Below are 24,462 nucleotides of genomic sequence, written 5' to 3'. Positions count from 1 at the left end.
TGAACTAAAGTCTTCCTGAATCCAGGGCCAGTGTTCTATCCACTGCACCACCTAGCTGCCCCCCTATTATGCTGTTTTTTTTTTTTGTTTTTGATGAGGCAATTGGGGTTAAGTGACTTGCCTAGGGTCACACAAGCCAGTGAGTGTTAAGATCTGTGGCCGAATTTGAACTCAGGTCTTCCTGACTTGAAGGCTGGTGCTCTTCCATTGCTTCACCTAGCTGCCCCTATTATGTCTCTTGATGACCTCACCTCCTCCCACGGGGAGTCAACCAAGAGATGATCTGTCTCCCAGGCTCAGTTTCTTCCTGAGCTTGGGTCCATAGATCACCAGCTGCCTGGGGGACATCTCCGGACATTAGGTCTCGCCCCGAGCTAATCCCAAACTCATGGCTTCAGATCCTCACGGGTGACCCTCCTAAGAGTTCTCCAGCATGGAATTACTCTCCCACTCCCACCCATTCGTGGCGTTCCTTAAGCTGCAGGCCTTGGGGCAGCTAGGTGGCGCAATTGGATAGAGCACCGGCCTGGAGGGTTAGGAGTACCTAAATTCAAATCCGGCCTCAGACACTTAACACTTACTAGCTAAGTGACCCTGGGCAAAGTCACTTAACCCAATTGCCTCAAAAAACAAACCAAAAAACACCTTTATGCACAACATCAATCTAAAATGATAGTTGCGATCATCCATTTGTTCAACAAGATGCAGGCCTGATGCAGTACCTCCCAGCTGCCCTGGGATCACATACATACCCCTCCCAACTTTTAAAGCCCTCGTGAGCCCCCCTGAGCCCCAAGGCCAACAACCCCTCCTTCCTAGAGTCTGAGTCACGGAGCCCCGCCCCTTCTGCCTAAAGTCCTTGGTGCATGTGGGGGGAGGGGTTCAGCTTCTTTCACGCGCCCCGCTGAGGGTCTTCAGGCACACAGTAGGTGCTTGTAGGGTGCCCGGACTGATGGCTCGAGGGGCGGGGTGCAAGCGGACCCCGCCCCCGTCTTTTTGCGCAGGCCGCAGCTGCCGCTGGCGAGTACGCTCGCGACCGTACTCAGGGGGCGCGCTCGTACCGGAAGTGGTCCGGCCGGGCCAGTTAGAGGGTGACTCTGCACAGCCGGAAGTCGGAGCCTGCGGCGCCGGGAGGCGGCGGTGGCGGCGGCGGCGGCGGCGGGAGGAGGGAGGAGGAGGGGCCGGGGCCGAACTCAAGCCCAAAGAATCCCCGGGCCGCCATGGCGACAGGTGCCGACGTTCGCGACATTCTGGAGTTGGGCGGGCCCGAGGGCGATGCGCCGGGGCCCATCAGCAAGAAGGACATCATCAACCCGGACAAGGTGCGTCTGCGCCTGCGCGCTTGGGTGGGGCGGGCGCCGAGGGGTGGGGCCAAAGCTGCCTCCAGGCCGGACCGCGCTTGCGTGGTGTGGGGTGGCCCGGCCCCGGACGGGGCGGGGCCTTGTGCGCCTGCGCGTGCAGGTGGGCGGGGCTGGGAGAAGGGGCGGGACTTCTGAGCATCCTCCTGGACCTGCCCCAGGCCTGCTGGAGAGCCAGGCTGTCAAGGGAGGTAGTGAGCTCCCCGTCTCTACTGGGCTCCAAGCAGACACAGGCCGAACCCTGCTCAAGTTGGGGCTGTCTCCATGTCCTTTGAAGTCCCTTTCAGCTCCTGTGCAGGAGGGGCTGATGGCAAAGGTGGGGCGGAGGTCAGGGGCGGGGGGAGCCAGGCTGGAGGGATGGGGGGCTCCCTGGCCTGGTCTCTCCACTTGAGTCTTGGTCCCTCCATAGAAAAAGTCCAAGAAGTCGTCAGAGACGCTGACTTTCAAGAGGCCGGAGGGCATGCACCGTGAGGTCTACGCTCTGCTCTACTCGGACAAAAAGCAAGTGGATTCAGCCCCTTCCTCCCCATTCCCACTGCTCTCAGCCCCATTCCCCTTTTCCTCCATGACAGACCGAGATGCCCAGGTCTCCTCTTTCCCACCTGCTTGAGCCTTCTTCAGGCCTGGCCCTTCTGGGCCCCTTTCAGCCTCACTCAGATACGGGACAGCATTCCCAGGCTCTTTTGTCCTTCCACTTCCAGGCTTCCCTCCCCACCCCTGCACACACAGCTATTCCCTTTTGGGGAGGTGGATAGGGGGAGCAAGGAGGGTTTGTGGGGTGGCCCAGGACTTGGCCTGGAATCACCCTGCCCACTTCCCTGGCAGGGACGCACCCCCCCTGCTCCCCAGTGATACAACCCAAGGATACCGCACAGTGAAGGCCAAGCTAGGGTCCAAGAAGGTGCGGCCCTGGAAGTGGATGCCTTTCACCAACCCTGCCCGAAAGGATGGCGCCATGTTCTATCACTGGCGGCGTGCGGCGGAGGAAGGCAAGGACTATCCCTTTGCCAGGTTCAACAAGGTGAGGCTTCCCTGCTGCTGCGCTCAATGGGGCTGGCTTCTGTGCTCGGGCCTGTCTCTGATTGTGCCCAGCCAAGCATTTGGTTTGGCCCAGCAGGCCTAAGAGACAAGTACAGAACAGTTTCTGTCCTTACAAAACTCCTAGGGTTTGGAGAGCTTTCACCGAGGGGAGTGGAAAGCAAGGGCTATGGGAAGGTCCAGGAAGGAAAGATAATTTGTAGTTGGGTGGCTTCCATGAGAAGGCTTCATGGAGAGGCTGGATTTTGAACTGAGTCATAAGGCTTGGGGAGGACCTGGCACCAGGGTGGGATGAGCTCATGAAGCAGAGGAGATTCCCCTGGAGCTGAAGCAGGAGGTCGTGTGGTTGGGCAGCTGAATGGTCCATGCGGCTGGGCTTCTGGAAGCTGTTGGGGGGAAAGTCGAGGAAAGTGAGATGGTCAAGTCTACCAGCTGGCCGAGGGCCTTCGCTGCCAGGGGCCGAGATTGGAACTTCCTTCTAGGAGGTGGCTGGGAGCCACAGGAAGATCTTGGGTTGTGAGCAAGGATAGAGAAGGTTCCCACTTAATCCTGGCATCTTTGGTCTAGAGCTCTCAGGCACCTCAAGTCATTTGTCTCCAAGCCTTTCATTTTGCAGATGAAGAAACAGAGGGAGATGAAATGATGTGCCCAGAGTCATCCAGGTAGCATGTGTCACTGGGGAGAATTGAAGCCAGGACTTGTGCTCCCTAAAGCCACTGTACCGGCCAGGATCCTCTTATGGATGGATTGTACTAGGGAGGCAGGGCTGGAGAAGATCAGGCTCTTGAGGCTTTCAGGGAGTCACTGCAAAAGCCAGGCAGGTGGCAGGGAGTGCCCAGGCTGAGCTGGTGGCAGAGACCTAGGCAGAAGGAGAGTGACACCACTTGGTGACCAACTAGCCAGGATGGAGGAGGAAGAGGGAAAGTCACATTCAAGCTTGTGAAGCTCCCATTGCTCCTTGTCTTCTTAGCATCCCAAGCTCAGCTCTTTGTCTCAGGTTTTACAGGAAAAATCGAGGCCATTTGCCATGAGCTTCCTCTTCTTCCCTCTGCCTCATCTGCTATTACTCAGGTGCCTTCTGCCGCCCTCCCCTCCTTCACTCTGCCTCCCATGAAGAGACACCTCACTCTTGGCAGAGGCCTAGCACTCTGCTTGTTTAAGAGATCCCATTCCATCCCATCTCCTCCAGCAGATTGGCCTCTCTCTCATCCTCACTCTCTCACTAATCTGCAGTGGGTTCCTGTCTCCCAGCTTCTTGCCTGCTGCCTACAAACATGCCCTGAAAAGACCACCTCTGTCCCCTTTTGTGGCTGAGCTCTCTGAGTAAGCCCTCTGCCATCGAGGCCCATGCTTCTGTTCCCTTGAAAGTCCCTGTGTTTTGCCTACCAGTCTTCCCACTCAGCCAGATCCACCCTCTCCCTTTTGTGTGTGTGTGTGTGTGTGTGTGTGTGTGTGTGTGAGGCAATTGGGGTTAAGTGACTTGCCCAGGGTCACACAGCTAGTCAGTGTCAATTATCTGAGGCCGGATTTGAACTCTGGTACTCCTGACTCCAGGGTTGGTGCTCTATCCACTACACCACCTAGCTGCCCCTCTACCCTCTCTTAATGGCTGAGTGGAATGGCCATTTCTCAGTGCTCCTTCTTTTGGTTCTCTGTGGAGCCTTTGATTCTGTGAATCCGTGTCTTCTCCTGGGTACGTCTTCTCTAGGATTTTGTGACCTGCCCTCTCCTGGTTCTCCTCCTCCCTGGCTGATCGCTCCTCAGGCTCCGGGGAATGAACCCATTAACTGTGGTTATTCCCTCAGGTTCTCTTCAGGTCCTCTTCTCCACTCCTGTGTTGCCAGGGCTCTGCCAACTGTAACTGGATTCTGGCCGGCTGCCTGTTTTTTGTGGGTTCATTGATCCAAGAATGGTGTTTACTGTTTGAAATTCAGTAAAACTTCATTCAAAATGTAAAAACCATTCTGAGCTCTGGACTTGCCAAAACAGGTGGCAGATGGGCCTTGCCTCTTTTGGTGGGGTGGGTAGTGGGTTGGGGGGACCTACTGTGCCAACCCCTGGTGATCGCCATGGTTCCAGAGGTCCTCCTGGGCAGATGGCTCTCAGATCTCTCTGTCCAGCCCCAACCTGTTTCTTGATCTCCAGTCTTTTTTCTCCTGCTGCCTGTTGGACGTCTCAAGCTGGATGTCCCACATTGGAATGATCTTTCCACCCAGACTTTTCTCTTTTTGCCATCATCCTCCTAGTCACCTGGGCTCGTGCCATGGTGTCAGCCTCAGCTCTTCACTCTCTTAGCCTCCATATCCCATCAGTTGCTAAGTCCTGTTGACGTGACCCTTGTTACAACTCTTGCACACTCCAACTCCTTGACCCAGGCCCTGGTCACCTCACCCTATACTCTTTTTTTTTTGTTTTTTGTTTTTTGTTTTTTGTGGGGCAGTGGGGGTTAAGTGACTTGCCCAGGGTCACACAGCTAGTAAGTGTCAAGTGTCTGAGGCTGGATTTGAACTCAGGTACTCCTGAATCCAGGGCTGGTGCTTTATCCACTGTGCCACCTAGCTGCCCCCCCCCCCCCCAGTCTGTCTTTAAGCTCAGCTCTGACCATGTCACCCCATATTCAGTAGATTCCAGTGACCCTCTCACCTACTTTCTCTGGAGTCCAAAGCCTTTTCTTCCCTTGTTAGTCTTAACCTTTATTTCCCTCTATGTATTCTGATTGATTTACACTGACCTATTTGTTACTCCTCTCCAGATTCTGGGCATTTTCTCTGGCTGTGCTCCCTACCTGGAATGCCCTCCCTCCTCATTTCTGTCTCCTGGCTTCCTTTGAGACTCAGCTAACGTCCCCCCTTTTACAGGAAGCCTTTCTGGATTCCCCTTAATGCGAGCACCTTCCCTCTGGGCTTCCCTCCAGTCAGCGGACACCATGTGGGAAGCTCATTGTGCTGCCTCCCGCACTGGACACTCCTTTGGCCTATGAGTGGTGCTATGGTTAGATGCCACAGAGTAGGTGGCAATGCCTTAACCGTATATGTGTTGTAAAGGCCACTAGCACCTCTTCTGTCCTTATCAAGGGAAGTGCTAACCTTCTCTCCTCTCATACAACACTCCTGGTGGCTACGAATAGAGCGATCTGCATGTCAGGAACACTCCAGAAAGGAGTGCTCAGTTTTCCCAGAGGCCTTGTGTTCCGGAGCAGGCCCAGTTTTCAGGACAAGATGTCTTGTCTGTTGTATGTCATGTCGTAACCCAGCACTTGGCTCTGGGCTGTGTGGCTAAAATCCCCCGCACTCTTCCTCAGCCCTCTGTGGTTGGGGCCAGGTCCCCACAATGCAGGATTTCTTACCATTCGGCCTCATTTCTGTAGCTGAGGAGGATGGTCAAGTCTCATGAGGCTGTGCTAGAACACGGGCTCCCTGCCCCCAGGGTCTGCTCTGGCCTCTGCTGTCCCACCTTGGCAAGTGTTGGCTGCCCTTTACAGGTCCAGGCCTGTGTATCTCAGTGTGGTTCTGGGCCACGATCCCCTCAGCCAATCAGCCCTTAGCCCCCAACATCAAAGCAGGTGCCATCTTAAAGCAGAGGTAGTAAGGTGGCCCAGTGGATAGAGCACCAGCACCAGGTCCGCAGTCAAGAAGACCTGAGTTCAAATCCTGACTTGGACACTGACTATAGTGGGTGACCCTGGGAAAGTCATTTCACCTCTGCTTGCCTCAGTTTCCTGTATAACATGCAGATCACAATAGCACCTACCTCCCAGGGTCTTTTGAGCATCAAGTGTGTGGCACCCAGTAAGTCTCAACAAATGCTTGTGCCACCCCCTCTCCCCTCCCTCCTCCTTTAATCCCTCATTTTTGTAAGGTGGGAATATACTCAGGCTAAGAGGTGGGTACAGTCTTCTCCCAACATGTTGTTGCATATGCTCTGCAGGGAGATGCAGTCAGTCCCAGACAATGGTTTCATTACCCTCTATGTGTATTTGGTCTAGTTTAGGCCTTTTTGGGGTGGGTACAGATGGGAAAACTCAGGCTCAGAGGGGGTGGGTTTGGGTTTTTTGGGGTTTTTTTGCAAAATCAGTCAGTTTCTAGCATTCATTTTTTAAAATTTTGAGTTCCAAATTCCTCTCCAGCCCCGCCCCCATTGAGAAGGCAAGCAACATGCTACCCATTCTGCATATGAAGCCATGCAAAACATTTCCATGTTAGCCATGTTGGGGGAAGAAAGCAAGAAAAAGAGACAAAAAGTCACCTTAGTCTGCTCCCTGAGGCTGTCGGCTCTCTCCCAGGGGTTGTTTGGCTCCAGCTGTCTACGTGACCCTGGACCTCTAGGCCAGGTGCCCACGAAGTGCTTGTGGATTGGAGGAGCCGGCTGGGTACAAGAGGTGTTTGCCACCATGGAGATGGATGAGCTCACTAAGATGATCTCTGCTCCTCCCCTCCCCCCTTCAGGCCTGGTTTCCCCCTGTGGAGGACTTTTAGGTAGTTGGTAATGAACACTTTTCTCTGCTCATTGCTACTCCCCGTTGTAGAGAGCTCTTTCCACCCATGAATCCGTGATCTCTTTAGGTTACCCCGTTTGTCTGTGAGCTCAATAGGACAGGAGCTATTCTTACCGCTTTCTAGATGAGGAAACTGAGATTCTTGGATTGACTGAGCTACAATACAAGCCCTCTGACTTCTGACCCCAACACCACGTTCCTGCCCCTCACCAGCTGTGATACTTTCTGCTCTGCTGGTGTTTTCATTGAGCTGGTTTATTAATATGTTGCTGAGCTCGGTTATGGACTCCCTGAAGGCAGGCAGACGTCTGCTTTATTTTCTTTAGGCTGAGCACCGTGCTTCCTGTGGAGTAGAGGCTCAGGGATTTATTGGGATCCCCTTGGTTGCCTCTACCACACTCGGGACCTGGACATTGGCGGTTCTGGAAATCAGAGTGGGACCTCTGTAGTTCATTTCAGCCCCTAATAGGGTTTTTTTGTAAGGAATTTTTTTGTTGCTTTAATATCCTAGTAATTTCCCAGTATTCCTTACTCCCACCCAGTGAACTATCCCCTGTAACAAAGTAACCTGCTGATAACCTTGGTTTTTTTTTTATTGTTGTTTTTTGGTTTTGGCGAGGCAATTGGGGTTAAGTGACTTGCCCAGGGTCACACAGCTAGTAAGTGTTAAGTGTCTGAGGTCGGATTTGAACTCAGGTCCTCCTGAATCCAGGGCCGGTGCTCTATCCACTGCGCCACCTAGCTGCCCCTTGCTGATAACCTTGTAACAAAGCCAGGCCAAGTAGTAAAGCCACACTCTGCTAGGTGCACACTAGTTTGTATCCATGGTCTCCACTTTTTATCGAGCAGATGAAGTGAGATTCTGCTCTACAGAACCCAGATTGTTCATTTCAATGAGCCTGAGTTCAGGAGCCCTTTAATGTGGTTCTCGTCATTACTCTACTCTTGGGTCTGCTGTTTCCCTGGTTCTCCTTTCTTTGCCCTACATCAGAGCTACAAACCTTCGTGTGTTTGTCTGAGCATTTCATCTTCACTTTCTTTTAGTGAAATCATATTCCATTGTGTTCATAAACCAAAATTGGTTCATCTCTTCTCCTATACTCATTTTGTTTCCGGTTGTTTGTTGCCACCAATTGCCTGACTGCTAATATTGTGTTATATATCAATCAGTCAGTCAGCAATCATTTCTTGAGCACTTACTGAGTGCGTGCTGACATGGGAAGGACGGGATGAGCTCAAGGAGGACCCAAGACCACAACCTACATCCCCAGGCAAATCGAAGGGCTTTAGGCAGGGAGGGGGCACACTGGGTGCAGCAATCCAGAGGGGTAGCGAGTTGAATGAGAACAAGGACAGGAAGCAGAGGAGAGTGTGAGTGATGATGCTAATGAGTTCTGGAGAGAAGAACTGAGGGAACCCAGGTACAGTAGCCCCAATTTCTCCCTGAGGCCGTACATGAGGTCCTGTGCTGTGAATGAGATGGGGGACATGAGAAGGTAGAACCCTCGCTGAGGGGTGAGTGCGAGGGCTTCCGGAGGAGCGGTGAGACCTGGCTGGAGGGGCAGTCCCGAGGTCCCGAGGTCCCTCTGCAGTCTGGAGGCCCCTTCTCCCAGGGAACAGATGCCAGTTGTTTGGCCCAGGTGAGCGCCACATAGGCCCTGAAGGAACTGACGGTTGTGATGGCGAGGCAGCAGATGTGGGGATTTTGAAAAAACAACAGGCCCCGAGCTTGCCTTCAATTCCTGGGAGATTTTCCAGGGTTTCCTGAAGGGGAAATGACCAGAAGGGGAGGCGCCCGCCTTTCTGAGCCCTTGAGGATGGTCCTGCCCGCTCAGCAGATGAGAGCGGGCACTTCTGAGGACAGAGGTCACCTCGGCTTCAGCAAGGCTCGGATGGAATGTCTTGGCATATCTTGTGGACTCAGTGGGGACACAGTCAGTGGGACTCTAAGGGAAGCGCAGGGGGTCTGCAGTGGAGTACTTGTGACTTGGAAAGGAGCATACATTGCGTACTGCTGGGAGGGAGAGCCAACCCAGTGGAGGTTAGAGCCCTGGGCTGAGTGGAAGATACAGTTGTAAAAAAAGTCTTACATTTAGCTACAAGATAATAAACTCCATATGTAAGATGGGGGAAGATAGGTTAGACATCAGGTGTTCTGAAAAGGATCTCTCAGTTCGAATGGACCCCAAGCTCAGTAAGCTCAGTATGAGTCACCTGGGTGATTGGGCAGCCAAGAAGCTGATTTGATCTTGGGCAGCATTAGGAGTGACTGAACTTGCTGGGATAAGGAGGTGGGAGTCCCAGTGTCCTCTGCTCTGGTTAGGCCTCAGCTGGAGTATGGATGGCAGTTGGGATGGGAGCCTTGATAATTGCCTGCCGTGGAAAGATCAGGGAAGGCATTGGGGATGCTGACCCTGGGTGAGACAATTTGGGGAGGTCTCAGAAGGGCTGGCTTGTGGGAGAAGGCTTGGACTTACTGGAGGGCACGGGAGAGGTACCAAGAGGCAGATGGGGTTAGACATCAGGAAAGCCTTCCTTTCAGTGAGAGCAGTCCTAGAGTGGGAGGGGCTGCAAGCCCGCCACCAGCTGGGCAGCTGTTTGTCAGGAGGGGGCCTCTCTTGTGTGGGGGGGGGCCCTTTTCAGTGCCCAAATCCTGGCCTACCTTGGAATGTTCAGCACAGAGGGAATGTGTCTCTGGAGTCTTTCCTTTGTTGGCCATCCCCTGCGGGGGTTACCCACTTGCCTGGTTTCTGACCCTGGTGTTTTTTTGGGGAGGTTCCCCTTTGCCCTCCTGCTCCTGGGGATCTGCTCTCTAGGGAAGGCCTGTCTGGCCCCCTGCCGTCCTCCTCTCCAGATTTGGCTCCTTGGCTCCTAGCTGGGCTCCCCGTCTCTGCCCCATGAGAAGGGACTTCCTGGGATGAATGGAAGGGCGGAGTTGGCTGCGTGTTCCAGTTGACCATCACTGCCCCCTCTCTTTCAGGCCCCAGAGCAGAGGGGAAGAGTCCCACTCTTAGCTTTGGCTTAGTTTTCCCCCTTTCCAATCCTCCCTTCCCTGTGCCCCTGGGTAGGACAAGGCTCCTTCCACCTGCTGGCAGAACTTTCCCTTTTCTCCAGCAGAAGTCTGTGCCTTCCCTCCCTCAAGGGCCAAGCAGAAGGGGGTTAATCCCTGGCCTCATGTCTCCTGGCTCCGGAGTCCTAATTCCTCTTGTGGCAGAGTCTTTGCCTTCCTGCTTGTCCTCTGCTAAATGTCCTCAGTGTTCTCACTGAGCTAAGCACGTCCTGGGGACGTGATCTGGCCTGGGCTGAACCAGAGGGACCATCCCCATTCTCCTAGTGGCAGGTCCACCCACCGTGTGAATACATGCTGGGTGACTGGTGAGCCTCTGCTGCCCTCTGGTGGTCGCATGGTGGCATGATGTGCTGCCAGCTGCCTGCCTGCTGGAGAGTGGTCCTGCCCCAGGCCACTCCTTCACTGTGTACCAGGTGCTGGGGGGCCCAACACAGTTGTCTCCCCTCTAGGCGGTGCAGGTGCCTGTTTATTCAGAGCAGGAGTACCAGCTGTACCTGCATGATGATGCCTGGACCAAAGCGGAGACTGACCATCTCTTTGACCTGAGCCGTCGCTTTGACCTGCGCTTTGTGGTCATTCACGACCGCTACGACCACCAGCAGTTTAAGGTCAGTGGTGTGGTGCTCACCCTCTCTCCTGTGTACCCTGGCCAGGCCCTCTGGGCTGAGGAGCCTTTGGCTCAGCCTGGCCCTGACCAAGAATGCCTGCTTAGCATCCTGCCGAAGGGCCGCACAACAGCTCAGGCTCTGGGGCTGCTGGCACTGTCAGAAACTCGTTCTTCCTCTCAGCGCTGCCCCCGCAGTAAGCCCAGTGTTCCCACCCTACTAGGGTCCCTTCCCCAGAACTCCTGATGTGTCCCTCCCCTATCCCAGAAGCGGTCGGTGGAGGACCTGAAGGAACGGTACTATCACATCTGTGCCAGGCTGGCCAATGTCCGGGCTGTGCCAGGCACTGACCTCAAGGTGCCTGTGTTTGATGCTGGGCACGAACGGCGGCGGAAGGAGCAGCTGGAGAGGCTCTACAACCGTACCCCCGAGCAGGTGAGGAGCCCCCTTCAGGGTGGCTGTACCCTGTCCTCCCTCCACAGCTGGTGAGTGACACTCTCCCCCAGCAGGTGGGCGCCTCCCCCCCAGCAGGTGGGCGCCAGTCCTTTAGCCTATGGAGATGTTGAACCAACCCTGTCTCAGGGTACCTGGGCTGCTCCTGTGAAGAGGAAGATTGACTTCTCGTTGGGGCAGCCTTGACAGTTAGGTGTGCTAGAACGAGCAGCTGCTGCTGGTGAGGCAGCCTGGCTCCTGGTGTTAGACTGTAAGCGTCGGAAGATGCTTTCATGTGCGCCACATTTTCTCGCTGGTGCTTGGCCTTTTCCCCCAGGAATCCTCTAAGACTAGGCAGCTGTGCCGTGTGTGTGTGGGAGGCCGCTCCGGACAGTCCGACTCTTGTTTCTCCTCACTTAAATAAGTCAGACCCTGTGACGGACAGGACGCCTCCGGGGTCTGATGGCTGTGGCCGCTCACTGTGCCCGCAGGTGGCAGAGGAGGAATACCTGGTTCAGGAGCTCCGCAAGATTGAGGCACGCAAGAAGGAACGGGAGAAGCGCAGCCAAGACCTGCAGAAGCTCATCACGGCCGCCGATACCACGGCAGAGCAGCGGCGCACTGAGCGCAAGGCCCCCAAGAAGAAGCTGCCGCAGAAGAAGGAGACAGAGAAGCCGGTGAGCGGGGTGAGGGCCGGGGGCGGGCACATCACCTCAGGGTGCCTGGGCCAGTGCCCTCCGACACACATCCTGCCCGGGCAGGGAGCTCTGCTCTGCTCTGCGTCCTAGGGTCCTCAAGGCCCGGATGGTGGCACTCCTGTCCCAAGCTTTGAGATGGAAGAGGCTTCAGAGGCAGCCAGGCCGACTTCTTCACCTTACAGAGGGGGAAACTGAGGCCCAGAGGGGAAAGTGACTTTCCTGGGGTCACACGGGGTTCAAACATAGCCGTTGTTCTTTCCCCTCGACTCCTTGGCTTCTTCTACCCATCCTCACAGGACAAGAATTCTAAGCCCTTCACTGGACTGGCTGCTTGCTTCAAGCTGCTTTGCTGTCAGTCAGGATTCCTTTGATGCTGTGATGCCAAATGAGGTCTGGGCAGGCAGAGGGATCATCCCCTCCTCCTCCATCCTTTCCCTCTCTTCCTGAGCTTGTGGGCCACTAAAACCCCCAGATCTTTCTCACAGCATCAGCTCGCCAGTCATGTGCCTCCTTTCACTCTGCCATCCTGGGCTTGTGCTTTATTGCGCTGGGACTTCATCCTTGTGGCTGGCCCGTCAGAGCCTTGGCAGGTGTGGGGTGGTGACCCGCTCCTTCAGGCAGCTAGTCCCTGTTCGGAGACCCAGACGGGAGCAGCCAGTGTCTTGCCATGAGCCTGATGCATGTGCCAGCTAAGCCTTGATCAGAGACTGGAGCCTTGATCAGAGCCTGACAGGGTCAACCCTGGGGGGAAAGTGACTGTCCCAGGGGCCCATGGCTAGTAGGTGGCAGACAGGCCAGGCCCTCTAGTACAGACCCCAAGGCCACTTTCCTGAACTCTTCTTCTAGTGAACATCTGACTACTGTGACTCCTCTTTGGGGCTGTCCAAATTATGGGATGAACCTGTCCTCTCGCCATCTTTTCCACAAGAACAACCTGGGGCAGGCGGCCTCTACGGCCTTTTCTTCGCGGTCCCCCTTTTCTAAAAGGGCAGTAGGGGCATTGGCCACAGCCTGGTCTTGCTGGTGCAAGGCTGGCTCTTTGGGGTCCCTGCTTCATTTTTTAGGGGTCCCCAAACATCTCCCAGGAAGTCAGGGAAGCTCTCTGACCTAGAGGTGGCAGACTCTGATCCCTTTGTCTTTTTAAGCCCCTGGACCCTTGCCTTCCGCCAGTCCTGTGACCAAGACACCCCTGTCCTTCTGAGGTGACTGACTCTGCTTATTCTTGCAAGGCCCACAGATGTCCTTCACCTGGGCCAGAGGGTCTGCCTGGCTCCTGGGCAGCTGGGGGCTCCCTGGCCATCTCTCCCCTTCTTTGTCTTGGGCATCTCCCCCCGTCGGCCCCTTTTGCTCTATCATTCTCCTTCAGAGACGAGCCTTCTCCTCGTCCCATCCACCCAAAGTCCGAGGTCTGGGTAGCATGGCCTCCCCACTTCCGCCAGCCAGTCTGAAGACACGTTGATGGCAGCTGGGGGTGCCCCTCCCCAGAGAAGGGAAGTGGGGTTGGCCAGGGTGACTCTGCCAAGTCGGAGCTGCCCTTGTGTCCTGTTCTGGGGTTGGCGGCCTGGTGGGCACGTGCTCTCGGCTCCCCTCGCTTCTCTCTGCTCCCACTTGTCCAGATTCGCCCCCTCTCTCTCTCTGGGTCCTTCCTTACTGCCTGGGATGCTTCCTTGGCTTTGTTCTGCAGACCCCCATCAGTGGGCAAATGCTTTGTGTTGTCTTCTGCCCACACGACAAGTGCTTCCAGCAGTGTTTGGGCACTCATGGGACCCTCATCTCTGTCTTGGCACTCCAGGGTTTTGTGCTCAGTTGGTGGAGCCCCTCTGCCAAGGCACTCTTCGGGGAGACAGCTGTTTGGGGCAGTGGCATCAGAACCCAGGGCTTCCCAGCCCAGGGCCTTGGCCAGGCCCCCCCTTCCCTGGGGTCCACACACGTACTTCTGACCCTTGGAGGCCTGGCTCTGGCACTTCTCTGGGTAGCCTTTCTCCGCCTGCTCGGCCTTGTGATGGTCTGGGCCCAGGCTGTGCTGTGCTCATGGGGACATGGGCTGTCATTTGTCATCCTGTCACCAGGGCCTTGCTGCAGAGCCCTTCCCAGCTGTGTTCGGTCAGCTGGCCAAGGCGTTGGGGGATGGGGGTGCCCCTCTTGGTGCTCATGGCCAAGGATCTCTGAGACTCCATCCACACACCCTGCCACAGCGCCCTCATGCCCCCTGACCTCAGAAGGGCTCCCTCCCCCACCTTCACGCCTCCAACTGAGGGGCACAGAAGACAGTGTTAATAACGAAGCTAATGGTAGAAAACTTCAAGGCCAGTGTTGGCACCACATGCTTCTCGTGAGCTGCAGGGCTGGGGCGTCTTTCCTCTGGACATTGTGATGGGTGGTGGAGCTGCCCTCCTGTGAGTCGCTGTGCCTTTGATCTCTCATCTTGGAGCTGGAGGGGCGGGGCCACAGGATGAGGGCTGGAGGGGGGAAGGACACTGGTTTGTCCCTGAGGCCAAAGGCACCAGCATCCCAAAGCTCTCTCCCCTCCCCCATTCCTCCAGGGTCTCTTTCCCCTGGAGTCTGTCCATCCATGCGTGGGCCCCTCATTCTTACTTTTGGAGCCCTTTGAAGGCCGCTCTCCCCCAAAGTGGGGTGCCTGCCCAGCCATGGGCACTAGACTGCTCCTGGGCTGCCCCCCACGCCCCTCCCCTGGGAGCTCCCTCACTGGTTCTTTCAAAGGTCTTGCCCCCATATCCCACAGGACACTCTTGTATTCCTGCTGCCCAGGGCCGGGCTTCCCCGGGGGCTCTTTCTTCAGCGAGCTACCTCGCTTAGTTGGCCATCTTTCCAAGATGGATATTTTTCTCTAGGATGTGGGAGGTGAGGTAGGAGCAGTTACCTTTTTCTTACAAGCTTCTTTTTCAGCCTCAGTTTCCCCTTCTATAAAATGAGCAAGTTCAGGTGGTGCTGAGAGGGGAGAAGTTGCAGAGAAGTAAACTGAGGCTTGATGTCAGGAAAAACTAATGGTGAGATCTGTCTGACAACAGAAAGGAGGCCTCCCAAGGTGGCAGGCCTGAGGGCTAGAGCTGAGCAAGACCCAAGAGGGCATGAACTTCAACCCTCCCCACCTCATAGATTCCGGAAACAGGCCTAGTTCGGGCAAGGGGTTCGGTGGGCGTCACACAGGTGGCAGAGGTGGCATTCAGGTGGTACAGGGAGTAGAATGCTGGGCATGGACCCCGGAAGGCCCCAGTTCAAATCCAGCTTTAGACACACTAGCTGTGTGACTCTGGGCAAGTCACTTCTCCTGTCTGCCTTTGTTTCCTCATCTCTAAACTGGGGATAGTGACACCACCTCCCTCCCAGGGTTGTGATGCTCCAATGAGATCATTGCCAAATGCTTTCTAATGAGTGCTCCCTAAGTGTTAGCTATTGCTATTGTTATTATCACGGAGAGAGCCCTTTCGGACCTCAGTGGCTGGTCCTGGGCGTCTGCCCCAGCCCTGCTCAGACCAGCCTGTCTGGGGGAAGGAGGACGTTGGAGTGGACAGTGGGGTGGGCAATGTTTCCTCCTGTAGGGACAGGGCAGAGGACCAGGCCTTGATGCGATGGACTCTCCCACCGGGGGGACGAGCCCTGGAGGCCGTTTGGAAGGCTGAGCAGCTGGGAGGTTGGCCTGCACTGTGAGTGTGGTCCCCTGGGGCCCAGCCCCCGTACTGAGGAGGGAGAGGCCCCAGGAGGCCCCTGTCTGTCTGATCCTGGTTCTTCCTTGCTTTCAGGCTGTCCCGGAGACAGCCGGCATCAAGTTTCCAGACTTCAAGTCTGCGGGAGTCACTCTTCGTAGCCAGAGGGTAAGTCAGTCCTGTACTTTGGGCCCCTCACTAGCTCTCGGCTCTGCCTCTTTCCTCAGTCTCTTGTCTCTGTCCATGTCTTCTCGTCTGCTTATTTTGTGGGTAGCTGTGCTAGGGCCACGGGCTGGGCACCGTCTCGCCCTGGCTGACCTGAAGCCACCAGCCCAGGGACAGTGGCCTTTGGTGGCACTGGTCACTGGGGACCAGCCTTGCCGAGGAGGTGAGTGATGGACTCCTCATTTCAGGCTGATAACGTTTCACAGAGAGCAGGCCACCTTCATCCGTCTTAGAGATGGACGGCTCGCCTGCTAAATGCAGAGCTAGGATCAGTGGGCCCTGCCACATAAATCATAACATTTTCTTAATGACGGTGAAATTAGAATATACTCTGCTCCTTGGCCAATGGAGTCTGCCCGGCTGCCCGCTAGCTGCCAGGTGGAACCAGGAGATAGAAGAGGGGAGGGGGAGGCGGGCTTGCGGGGGTGACAGAGCCACTGGGGGGCCAGGTTTGGGGGTATGGCTCGGGGATGAGGGCTAGGCCGCTCCCTCTCCCTGATCTTGCCTGAGTGAGGCTGTGTCCCCCAGGCCCTTCCTCAGGGAGGCCCTGCCCATAGCCCCGGCATGGCTGCCCGTTGCCCCCTCTAGTCTGCTCTCCTTGTGTTCCTCACGCATGGCTGTAGACCTCTGGCCTGGGCTCAGGCCTTCCCCATTCCCTAGTGCTATCTGGTGTTGCAGATTCTCCCCCAGCCTGTCACTGTGGCCCTATCTCCTTCCCACACTGGGGGACACTGGCTCCTGCCCCTCAGCTCTGTCCAGGCTCTGCCTCCTGCCGGAGTGCCCCCTCAGCAGCTCCAGTGTCCTGCCTAGCCTTTGAAACTGCATTCCCTGCCCCTCCTGGCCTTTTCTGCCCTGTGAGCCAAGACCTCCCCCGGGTCCCCCAGAGGCCTCAGTCTGCCTTGCCCTGAAACCCTGATGATCCAAGGCAGGTCATTTCCCGCCCTCCCTCTGGGAGCACACTGAGGCAGGGGCCAGTGTCTCCACTCCCCCGGGCCTGTACCCAGGATGGCCCCGGGAGTGACCCCTGCGCAGGATCAGCGGCTGCGTTGGCCAGCTCTCCTGTCTGCAGCCTTTTGTCTTCTGCTCCTTGGCCCTGGGCTTCCCGGGGGTTAGGCCAGGTGAGCTGGGTGGCCTGGCTTGGGGGAGGACACTGAACAGAGCTGTGGCCTCTGGTGTAGATGAAGCTGCCCAGCTCTGTGGGACAGAAGAAGATCAAGGCTTTGGAGCAGATGCTTCTGGAGCTGGGAGTGGGTGAGTCTGGGCCTGGGCCCGAGTGAGCTGGAGGCTGGGGGAGCTGCCAGGCCCAGCATGGAGGACATGGGAGGGAGTGAGGGAGAGGAATAGCAGCTGCTGGGGAATGGGGTTCACCTGGTGACCCCCAAGGAGGAGGCCCCTGGGCTCTTTGGGTAGGAGAACCCATCCCGAGTTTAGGGGTTTGCTGTGTGGGAGGGTGATCTCCTAGATATCATATACCACTATGGAGTTGGGGAGCCTCCCTCAGAGGCCTATTGACCCTGCCTTGGAGCAGTATTTGGTACCCAACCCCCCCATAACTCCCCTCTAAGCAATGGGATTCAGGCCTGTGGGCAGAAATGGCTTCCCTTAGATTTGGGGCGTCCTTTCATCACAGGAGGAGACTGTGCTGGGTGAGGGTGAGAGGGTCACGAAATACAGTTCCTTTAAAAAAGTCTGAGTGGCCCACCAGCTCAGCGGGGGGCCCTCAGGGCAGCTGGGATGGTGCATGGGACCCTGGGCCACACTTGGCGGAGTAGGGAGCTCACGGCCCACTGGAGGCCTGTGCTGCGGTCCCAGAGGGATAGTCATAAACTGGGGAGGCCAGAAGAGGGCAGCTGGGATGCCCCCTTGGGCGTGGGAGGGGCTTGCCTCTGCCGCCCACCCAGCCCCCTGCCTCTGCCCCCAGAGCTGAGCCCCACGCCCACTGAGGAGCTGGTGCAGATGTTCAATGAGCTGCGGAGTGATCTGGTGCTGCTCTACGAGCTGAAGCAGGCCTGCGCCAACTGCGAGTACGAGCTGCAGATGCTCCGGCATCGCCACGAGGCCCTGGCCCGAGTGGGGCCACTGGGGGCTGTGCCCCCGCCCCCGCCGCCACCCAGTGCCGAGCCGCCGGCCCTGCCCAGCGAAGCGCCCGGCCCTGAGCTGGCCAAGGACTCCATCATCGATGTGGTGGGCGCGCCCCTGACGCCCAACTCGGTGAGTGCTGCCCCAGGGCCGGTGGGGGTGGGGGGCTCCCTCTATCTAGGGATCCTGGGGCTCCCAGCAGCTCACTGCCCTCTCCCCCCATCTCCCGACAGAGGAAGCGACGGGAATCGGCTTCCAGTTCCTCGTCAGTGAAGAAGGCCAAGAAGCCATGAAGCCCCTGAAGCCTGAGCTGGGACAGCCTGCTGGGGGGTGTCTGGGTTGGGGTGTGCCTAGGCTGGTGCCTGGGTGACAAAAGACAAGGACTGCTGTTTGGGGGAGGGGAGCATGTAAATAGAGCAGCTTCTACTTGCTGACCCTTCCTTCGCTTCTCACTCTCTTCTCTGTGGGGGTCGGGGGTTGGGCTAGGAGGGGCAGGAGTGTGAGATACCTAAGAACCCATCGATGTGACCCCACTGATGCGGCGCCTAGGCCCCCCTCCCCCCTGCTGGTATTTGCTGCGTCGGGTCCCCACAGGCTAAACAGGGTCCTCACCCTGATTTCCCCCAGACTTTTATTCTCTGTGGCACATTCACAGCGGGTGGGGTTGACAGACACAGTGATGGGGGGGGCGGGGGGAGGGAGAGGGGCTACTCTGTCCTGGAGTCCAGGTAGGGACAACCACACGCCATGCACTATGGGGAGGGTGGAGGTCACCGGGAGCTTGGGCCCCCACCCCTTCAACGGAGCGCCCTGTGCCAGAGGAGGGGGGAGGTGTGAGGTCTGACCCAACCTCCCTGGGACCCCCAGGGGAAGGGCCTAATACTGGGACTGAGCTGGCCCAGGGTGGAGGAAAGACATAGCCACCCCCAGGAAGGAGCCCAAGGCTAGCTGGCCTGGCTGGCCTGCCTGCCCAGCTGCCCTGTGCCCGGCCTTCCCCGGGGTGACTGGCCCTGCTCCATGGGCTCAGAAGCCCCCTCCCCTCCAGCTGTCCAGCCCCGGGGCCCCCGCGGAATGGAGACCAGTGGGTGGGCAGGCAGACGGGCAGGTAGTGAGACCAGACTAGGGGTGGTGGGAAGGGGGTTTGCTCTCCTTGCCTCCAGATACCCCGGGCAGGGGGCTGGGGGCGGGCTGGGGGGTCTGTGGCCAGAGTTGGCTCCCCCTTGGTCGGCCGATCAAAAGGGCTTGGACGTCTGCTTGAAGATGAAGCCTCGGTGTGCCAGGGTCTTCATGATGTTGGCAATGTTCTTGCAGTCATCTGTGGAGAGAGGGAAGTGTGAGAGGCTGCTGGGCCCAGGGTGGTCAGCACCGCAGGGCTGGGAGGCCCCAGGCTATCTGCTAAGTACTGGGAAGGGGACTGTTTGCTGCTTGGAGCCTTTTCAATGCAGGGTCCTTCCTTCAGAGAGGAGAGGGGGCAGGTGGGAGAAATGACACGGCCACCATGGGGGGTGGGAAGGGAGGTGGTACCCCCCCCCCCCAACCCCTCTCCTCAAATTTGGAAGAAGACCCTGTGGCCCAGGAGAATTTAGGCTGCCCCTTTGCCTGTTTTCCTGGCTGTGGAAATGAGGATCAGCCCTACCCTTGCCCACCTGTCAGAACATACCCCCAGTGGGGGCCAATTCTTCCCACCCCTCAGGAGCCTCTCTTCCCTTGGGTTTGCTCTACCAGGGGTCCTGTCCTTATACTGGTGATGGGCCTGGACTCGGGTCACCGGGTGCAGAGCCCCAGGTCCCAGGTCTATTCCCTGGCTGTCTTCCTCCATTGATGCAAGGTCCCCAAAGCAGGGTCATATACTTGGGAGTTGGAGGGGGAGGGCATCTAGCCCAACTACATAGGAAAGGAACCCCTGGTCCTTCCCTTTCTTATTTGTTTGATAAGCCCTAATTGGGGCAGGGAGCTCACTACCAGTCCAGAGAGCCCCTGCCAGTTAAGGGAAGCACTTTCTGACCTCAAGCCCAAAGTGACTTCAGGGATGAATATGCCCAACTCCTTCCCCAGCCAATGCCCAAGTTTTCCCTGGCCCCCAGGAAGCCCCCTGATGGCTCCACCCTAGCCCTTCTAGAGAGCAGGAGCCTCAACCCTCTGAAACCCCGTGGCTCACGCTCCCGATAGCAGACCAGGGCGGGGGAAGGGAGGACCAGGGAGCCCACAGGGAGGACGATGCCCGGCCCCATATTTCATGCTGGAAATTGGCCTGCGCGTCCTCTCCCCGCGGGCCATGATGTATGGGCCCCGTCTCCGTAAGAAAAAGCCAGAGCCACGGTGTAATTTCTCCCTTGACGGAGCTCGGCCGCCGAGTGATCCTTCTTGCACAGGGGACCGCAGGGGTGGGGAACCTGAGGCAGGGCTGGGGATTGGGGGTGGGGGATGGAATGCCGAGACCCAGACCATCTGGGAGGGAGGGGGCTGGGACCCAGCCGCTCTGTCTTGCCCACCCTGATGTCTTCATTTTGCGCCCCATTCATCACAGCCTCGAGCCCAGGGTGACTGGCTGCCCGTGTGTCAGTGGGTGGGAAATCGAGGGAGCACCCATCTCCCCTGGGGAAGGGGGCCGCTAAGGTTGGTAAGGACAGGCTGAGTTGCGGCTAATTGTACCCATGCGTCACTGTCAGCCTGTGGCTGACTGCTCTCCGGGGTGTTCCTTCAACCTCTCCAAGCCAACCCTGGCTGGAACCCAGTGTTTCACCTTGGAGGGGGGCATGTCACCACCCTGGGGGCCCAGAGAGACATAGGGCTTGGCACCCATGTGCAAGTCCATGGGCCCGCCCATGTTGTTCCTCTGACCTCTTACCCCGGTCCACACAGATGTGCTGCTTATAATTACTGGCATAAAGGCCCACAACGGGAACAAGTGTCTCACATGCAATTACAGGCATCCATTGATTTTACGGAGGGATTTGCTGCCAGTAGCTCTGGGGACTAGCTATAAACCTGGCTGGGAACCCTGGTCTGGAGGACCCACTACCGGCAAGCTGGGGAGGGGAAGATGCAGGAGGTGCTATTGGCCTCCCAGCATGGCCCAGAAGAAGGGGAAGAAAGGGAAAACGTGGGAAGAGATGCACTGCCCCGAGCTGACCCACAACAGGGTCAGGCCCACACCTGACTCTCTAGGCCTGGGCTGAGGGTCCTGGCCCCCACCTCCTGCCCCCAGCAGCTTCTAAGGGGCTTTCTGAGCCTCCTCCTGGTAGTCCTGCCGAGCTGGAGTCACCAGAGCCGCTGGAGGCCCTCGGGGTGAACGGCTGAGGTCAGGTTGAGGCCCAGGACCTTGGCTCCTTTGGCTGGTAGGGGCAATGGAGGGGACCCCTTGGCTGCCACAAACAGGGTTTCGTTCTCTGAGCTAATGAATACAAACAACCCAGTGTCGAGGCTGGGGCCAGGAGAGGAGCTATAGATTTTTAATGAGGGGGCCCCACCTTCCTCCAGCCCTGCTGGCTGGCTAGGCCCACACTGCAAAATCGATGGTGTGAGTGTAGGAATATTGTATATTGATATTGTAATAATCCCGGGGATTGATTTAGGGGCTGAGCAGGCGGCTGGGGTCAGCCCCAGGACAGAGGGGGCCAGGCTGGGGCTCTCCTCCCATGGGCCCCGGGGCGAGGGGTAGAGGCCAGTACCCCCATCTCCCCATTGAGCTCTGCCCCAGCCCAGCATCTAGCACACAGCAGGTGCCTAATAAATGTTTGCTCAATGGCCTGAGGACCTTCCTTTCTATTTCTCCCTTCCCTCTCCCTTCACCTCCCAGCTCTCCATGTCCCTCCCCCCGTGGTCTTCCTGTCTGCTCCTCTATCTTCTCTTCAACCGAGGCAGCCACTCCCTTGCCTCTTGGTGTCCCTCTCTCTGGCTGTCTCTTTCCTCATGTCTCTGCCCTTCATCTCACCGTCAAACACAAGGTCCTGAAGACGGCCGATGAGTAATAAATGTTTAACTATGTTCTTCTGCAGGTCCCTGTCCTGCCACCTCTTCCTCTCTCAGTTTTCTTCCTTTTACCTCCCTTCATTCAGCCCAGATGCCAGCAGGACCCCAGCCCTGAGGTCCAAGGGCCGAGGCTCTGGTCCTGGGGCTGGATCACAGCTCAGGGGCCTGGGAGTGGGGTGGCGGGGCCCCCTTGGAAGGCTGCTTGTTAAGAAAACCTGCTCTGCTCCTGTCCCCAGCCCCAGGTCTGACCAGTGGGTGCTGCCACCTTTGGCAATGACTCTTGTCTTGGCCTGTCCTCTGCCATCAGCCCCCACCCGCCCTTCTCCCCCAGAAGCCTTCCCTTGGCCTGACCTCCCAGCTCAGCCAGAGGCTATCCTCTCTTCCAAGCAAACTCAGAAAAAGCCTCTGCTTTCTGAAGCCCCACCCCACTACTGGCTGAGACCAAGCTCCCAGACCCCTTCTCACAAGCCTGACCGCCATCCTCTCCCTCCTGGGTCCTCTGTGCCGCCCTGCCCATCATGCCCCCTTTTCTCACCAGCCCCTTTGGGGATTTCTCAAGGCTCTAGCTGTAGCCTCTTGCCTCCCTCACCCCCACCCTTGGCTTCACCTACAGGGACACAGGCCAAAGCAGACCCATTTCCTGTCCTGCCTGACCTCTCCCTAGAGCTCCCTGCTAGCATTCCCAGGGGCTCGCCCCCTTCACAGCACAGCAGCCCAGACTGCTGGAAGGGTCCTCATAGGCGGAGATGCCTCACCCCTCTAGAAGTGGGGGCCCTCCACCACAGTGCCAGCATCTGAGTGTCATCCACGGGGGCAGGGTGTGCCCATTGCTCTTCTCTTCCCCCTCTCTGCTCTTCACTGGGTGATTTCTATGAGGATGATTCCAGGATCTGCCTTTCCTGCCCCGAACTCTCTGCTGACCTCCATTCTCACGTCTCCAGCTGCCTTTAGAGCTCTCAGACTGGTCACCTCTCCTTCCCCCCAAACCCTCCCCTCCTCCTCCCTTCCCTGTTACTGTCCGCCCATCCCTCGGGCTTGGAACCTAGAAGCTGTCCTGGGCTCCACTCTTCTCTCACCCCCAGCCCCCTCCAAGCTGTTGAAAGGCCTGTCAATTTTACCTTTGCTACACCCTCCCCCTTCTTCCTCTTACACTGCCACACTGGGGTACAGGCGCTCATCACCTTAAACCTGGCCTAGTGCAGTAGGCGCCAAAGGGCCTGCCTGCCTGCCTGCCTGCCCCAGTTCTCCCCATTCCAGGCCATTCTGCATCTCGCCACCAAAGTGATTTTTCCTAAAACACAGGCCCAATCATGTCACACCTCCCTCCCTCCGTAAACTCCAGTGGCTCTCTATTGCCTCAAGGAGTCAATATAAAATGCTCTATTTGGCCTTCAAAGCCTGTCATAACTTAGCTCCCTCCTATCTTTGCAGTCTCCTTACATCCAACTCCCTAACACAGAGTCTTTCATCCCATGACACCGGCCTCCTAGTTGTTCCATGATCAAGACCCTCCATCTCTTGGCTCTGGGCATTCTCTCTGTCACCCCGACCCCCTGCCTGGAACACTCTCCTTCCTCTGTTACAACTGCTCACCTCCCTGGCTCCCTTGAAGTCCCAAGTAAAATAACTGGAAACATTCCCTTGCTTAATTTTGCTCCACTTATCCTGTAGAGAGCTCGCTTGGTATATATTTGTTTGCATGTTATCTTCCCCATTAGCACCACGGGTGACACATACTGATCAATGCTTGACTCAGCTCCCTTCTCTCCTGGTGCCTCACGGGACCCCCCAACCCCTTCCTCTCACAGCCCATGCCTTGCCAGACTCCAACCCAGGACTGCCCCATCACTGTCCTCTCATCTGCTTCACGTGCTGCTGGAACTGGAAGGAGTTGCCCACTGGTACCGAGCAGGTCCACAATGGGTCCACGGTGGGGCCACTGCAGATCCACGTTCTCCCTGCACAGGGCATTCCCGACTCACCCAACAACTCGGGGCTCTTAACAAAGGCTGCTTCATGACCAGCCACAGCAAAGGGTTCCAACATCTCCCAAGGACATGCCCGCCTCCTTCCATCCTCCTCTCGGGAGACCCTCATCTCAGACCTCGGGGGCAGCATCACCCTCTAGTGACTGGCTAGTGGTGGGCCCGGGGATGGAGAGGTGGGAAAGCACCTGATCTGCCAGAGTAGCCCAAGGCTTCCACTCAAACAAGTGTCTGTGAAGTACATACTACAGATCTCTCTCTCTCCTCTCTCCCTGCATGTCTGTCCATCTGTCTCTCTATCCATTCACCCATCCATCCATCTTCCTTCCTCTCTCCTTCCTTTCCTTCTTCTTCTTTCCTCCCTCCCTTCCCTCATTTTGCAAATGAGTCAATTTAGGTAGTGTCTCTTATTACTCTTTTATATTCATATTTATTTGTGATATTGATCGGGTTCTTTTTCTTATCTTTTCATAGTTTTCATAGTTTTCATAGTCAGAATTACTGTGTGTAGATGTGTGTGTACACACACACACACAAAACCAGATTATTTGATTAGTGTAATATAGGGAGTATTTTTCTTTAACATTTTGGTTCTGGTTATTTCATTAATGACCTATTTAATTTCTTTTTTGAAATTGGTTCATTTTGATTCTGTATTCCTTCCTTCCTATCCATCCATTCCCCCTCCTCTCTACATCAGCAAATAAATAAATAACAATATAAAATGTACATATGTATATGTATGCATGTACACACACACACACACACACACACACACACACATATATATATATACATATACCCTCACACACATATTTTGCCCGGTCCTGAACCAGGTGC

The 24,462-nt window shown here is 56.6% G+C and overlaps 2 protein-coding genes and 1 non-coding gene across 5 annotated transcripts in view; 1 reads left to right on the top strand and 2 right to left on the bottom strand.

Annotated features, from left to right (window-relative positions):
* Window positions 1-1,150: 1,150 nt before the first annotated feature.
* DMAP1 (DNA methyltransferase 1 associated protein 1) lies at window positions 1,151-18,108 on the top strand. The gene is made up of 10 exons (XM_044001874.1): window positions 1,151-1,322; window positions 1,768-1,859; window positions 2,184-2,379; window positions 10,411-10,569; window positions 10,834-11,001; window positions 11,490-11,675; window positions 15,458-15,529; window positions 16,765-16,837; window positions 17,508-17,797; window positions 17,899-18,108. The coding sequence occupies exons 1-10, from the start codon at window positions 1,221-1,223 to the stop codon at window positions 17,956-17,958; spliced, it is 1,398 nt and encodes a 465-aa protein (XP_043857809.1). The 5' UTR covers window positions 1,151-1,220; the 3' UTR covers window positions 17,959-18,108.
* On the bottom strand, window positions 5,377-5,504 carry LOC122727162. Its single transcript, XR_006353110.1, has one exon. It is a non-coding gene; the product is annotated as a U6atac minor spliceosomal RNA (small nuclear RNA).
* A 183-nt stretch (window positions 18,109-18,291) lies between the features above and the next one.
* The window catches only part of ERI3 (ERI1 exoribonuclease family member 3), a 171,395-nt gene continuing 165,224 nt past the window's right edge, over window positions 18,292-24,462 (bottom strand). For all 3 annotated transcript variants that reach the window (XM_044001876.1, XM_044001877.1, XM_044001875.1), the window contains exon 8: window positions 18,292-18,980. In XM_044001876.1, coding sequence (XP_043857811.1) covers window positions 18,898-18,980 — 83 coding nt within the window. In that variant the 3' untranslated portion in view covers window positions 18,292-18,897. The remainder of the gene's footprint in view (window positions 18,981-24,462) is intronic.

This window comes from Dromiciops gliroides, chromosome 4 (assembly GCF_019393635.1).
Source record: "Dromiciops gliroides isolate mDroGli1 chromosome 4, mDroGli1.pri, whole genome shotgun sequence".
NCBI classification, from domain to species: Eukaryota; Metazoa; Chordata; class Mammalia; order Microbiotheria; family Microbiotheriidae; genus Dromiciops; species Dromiciops gliroides.
The sequence above is the reverse complement of the archived record's forward strand: the minus strand, read 5'-3'. Positions and strand labels throughout refer to the sequence as shown.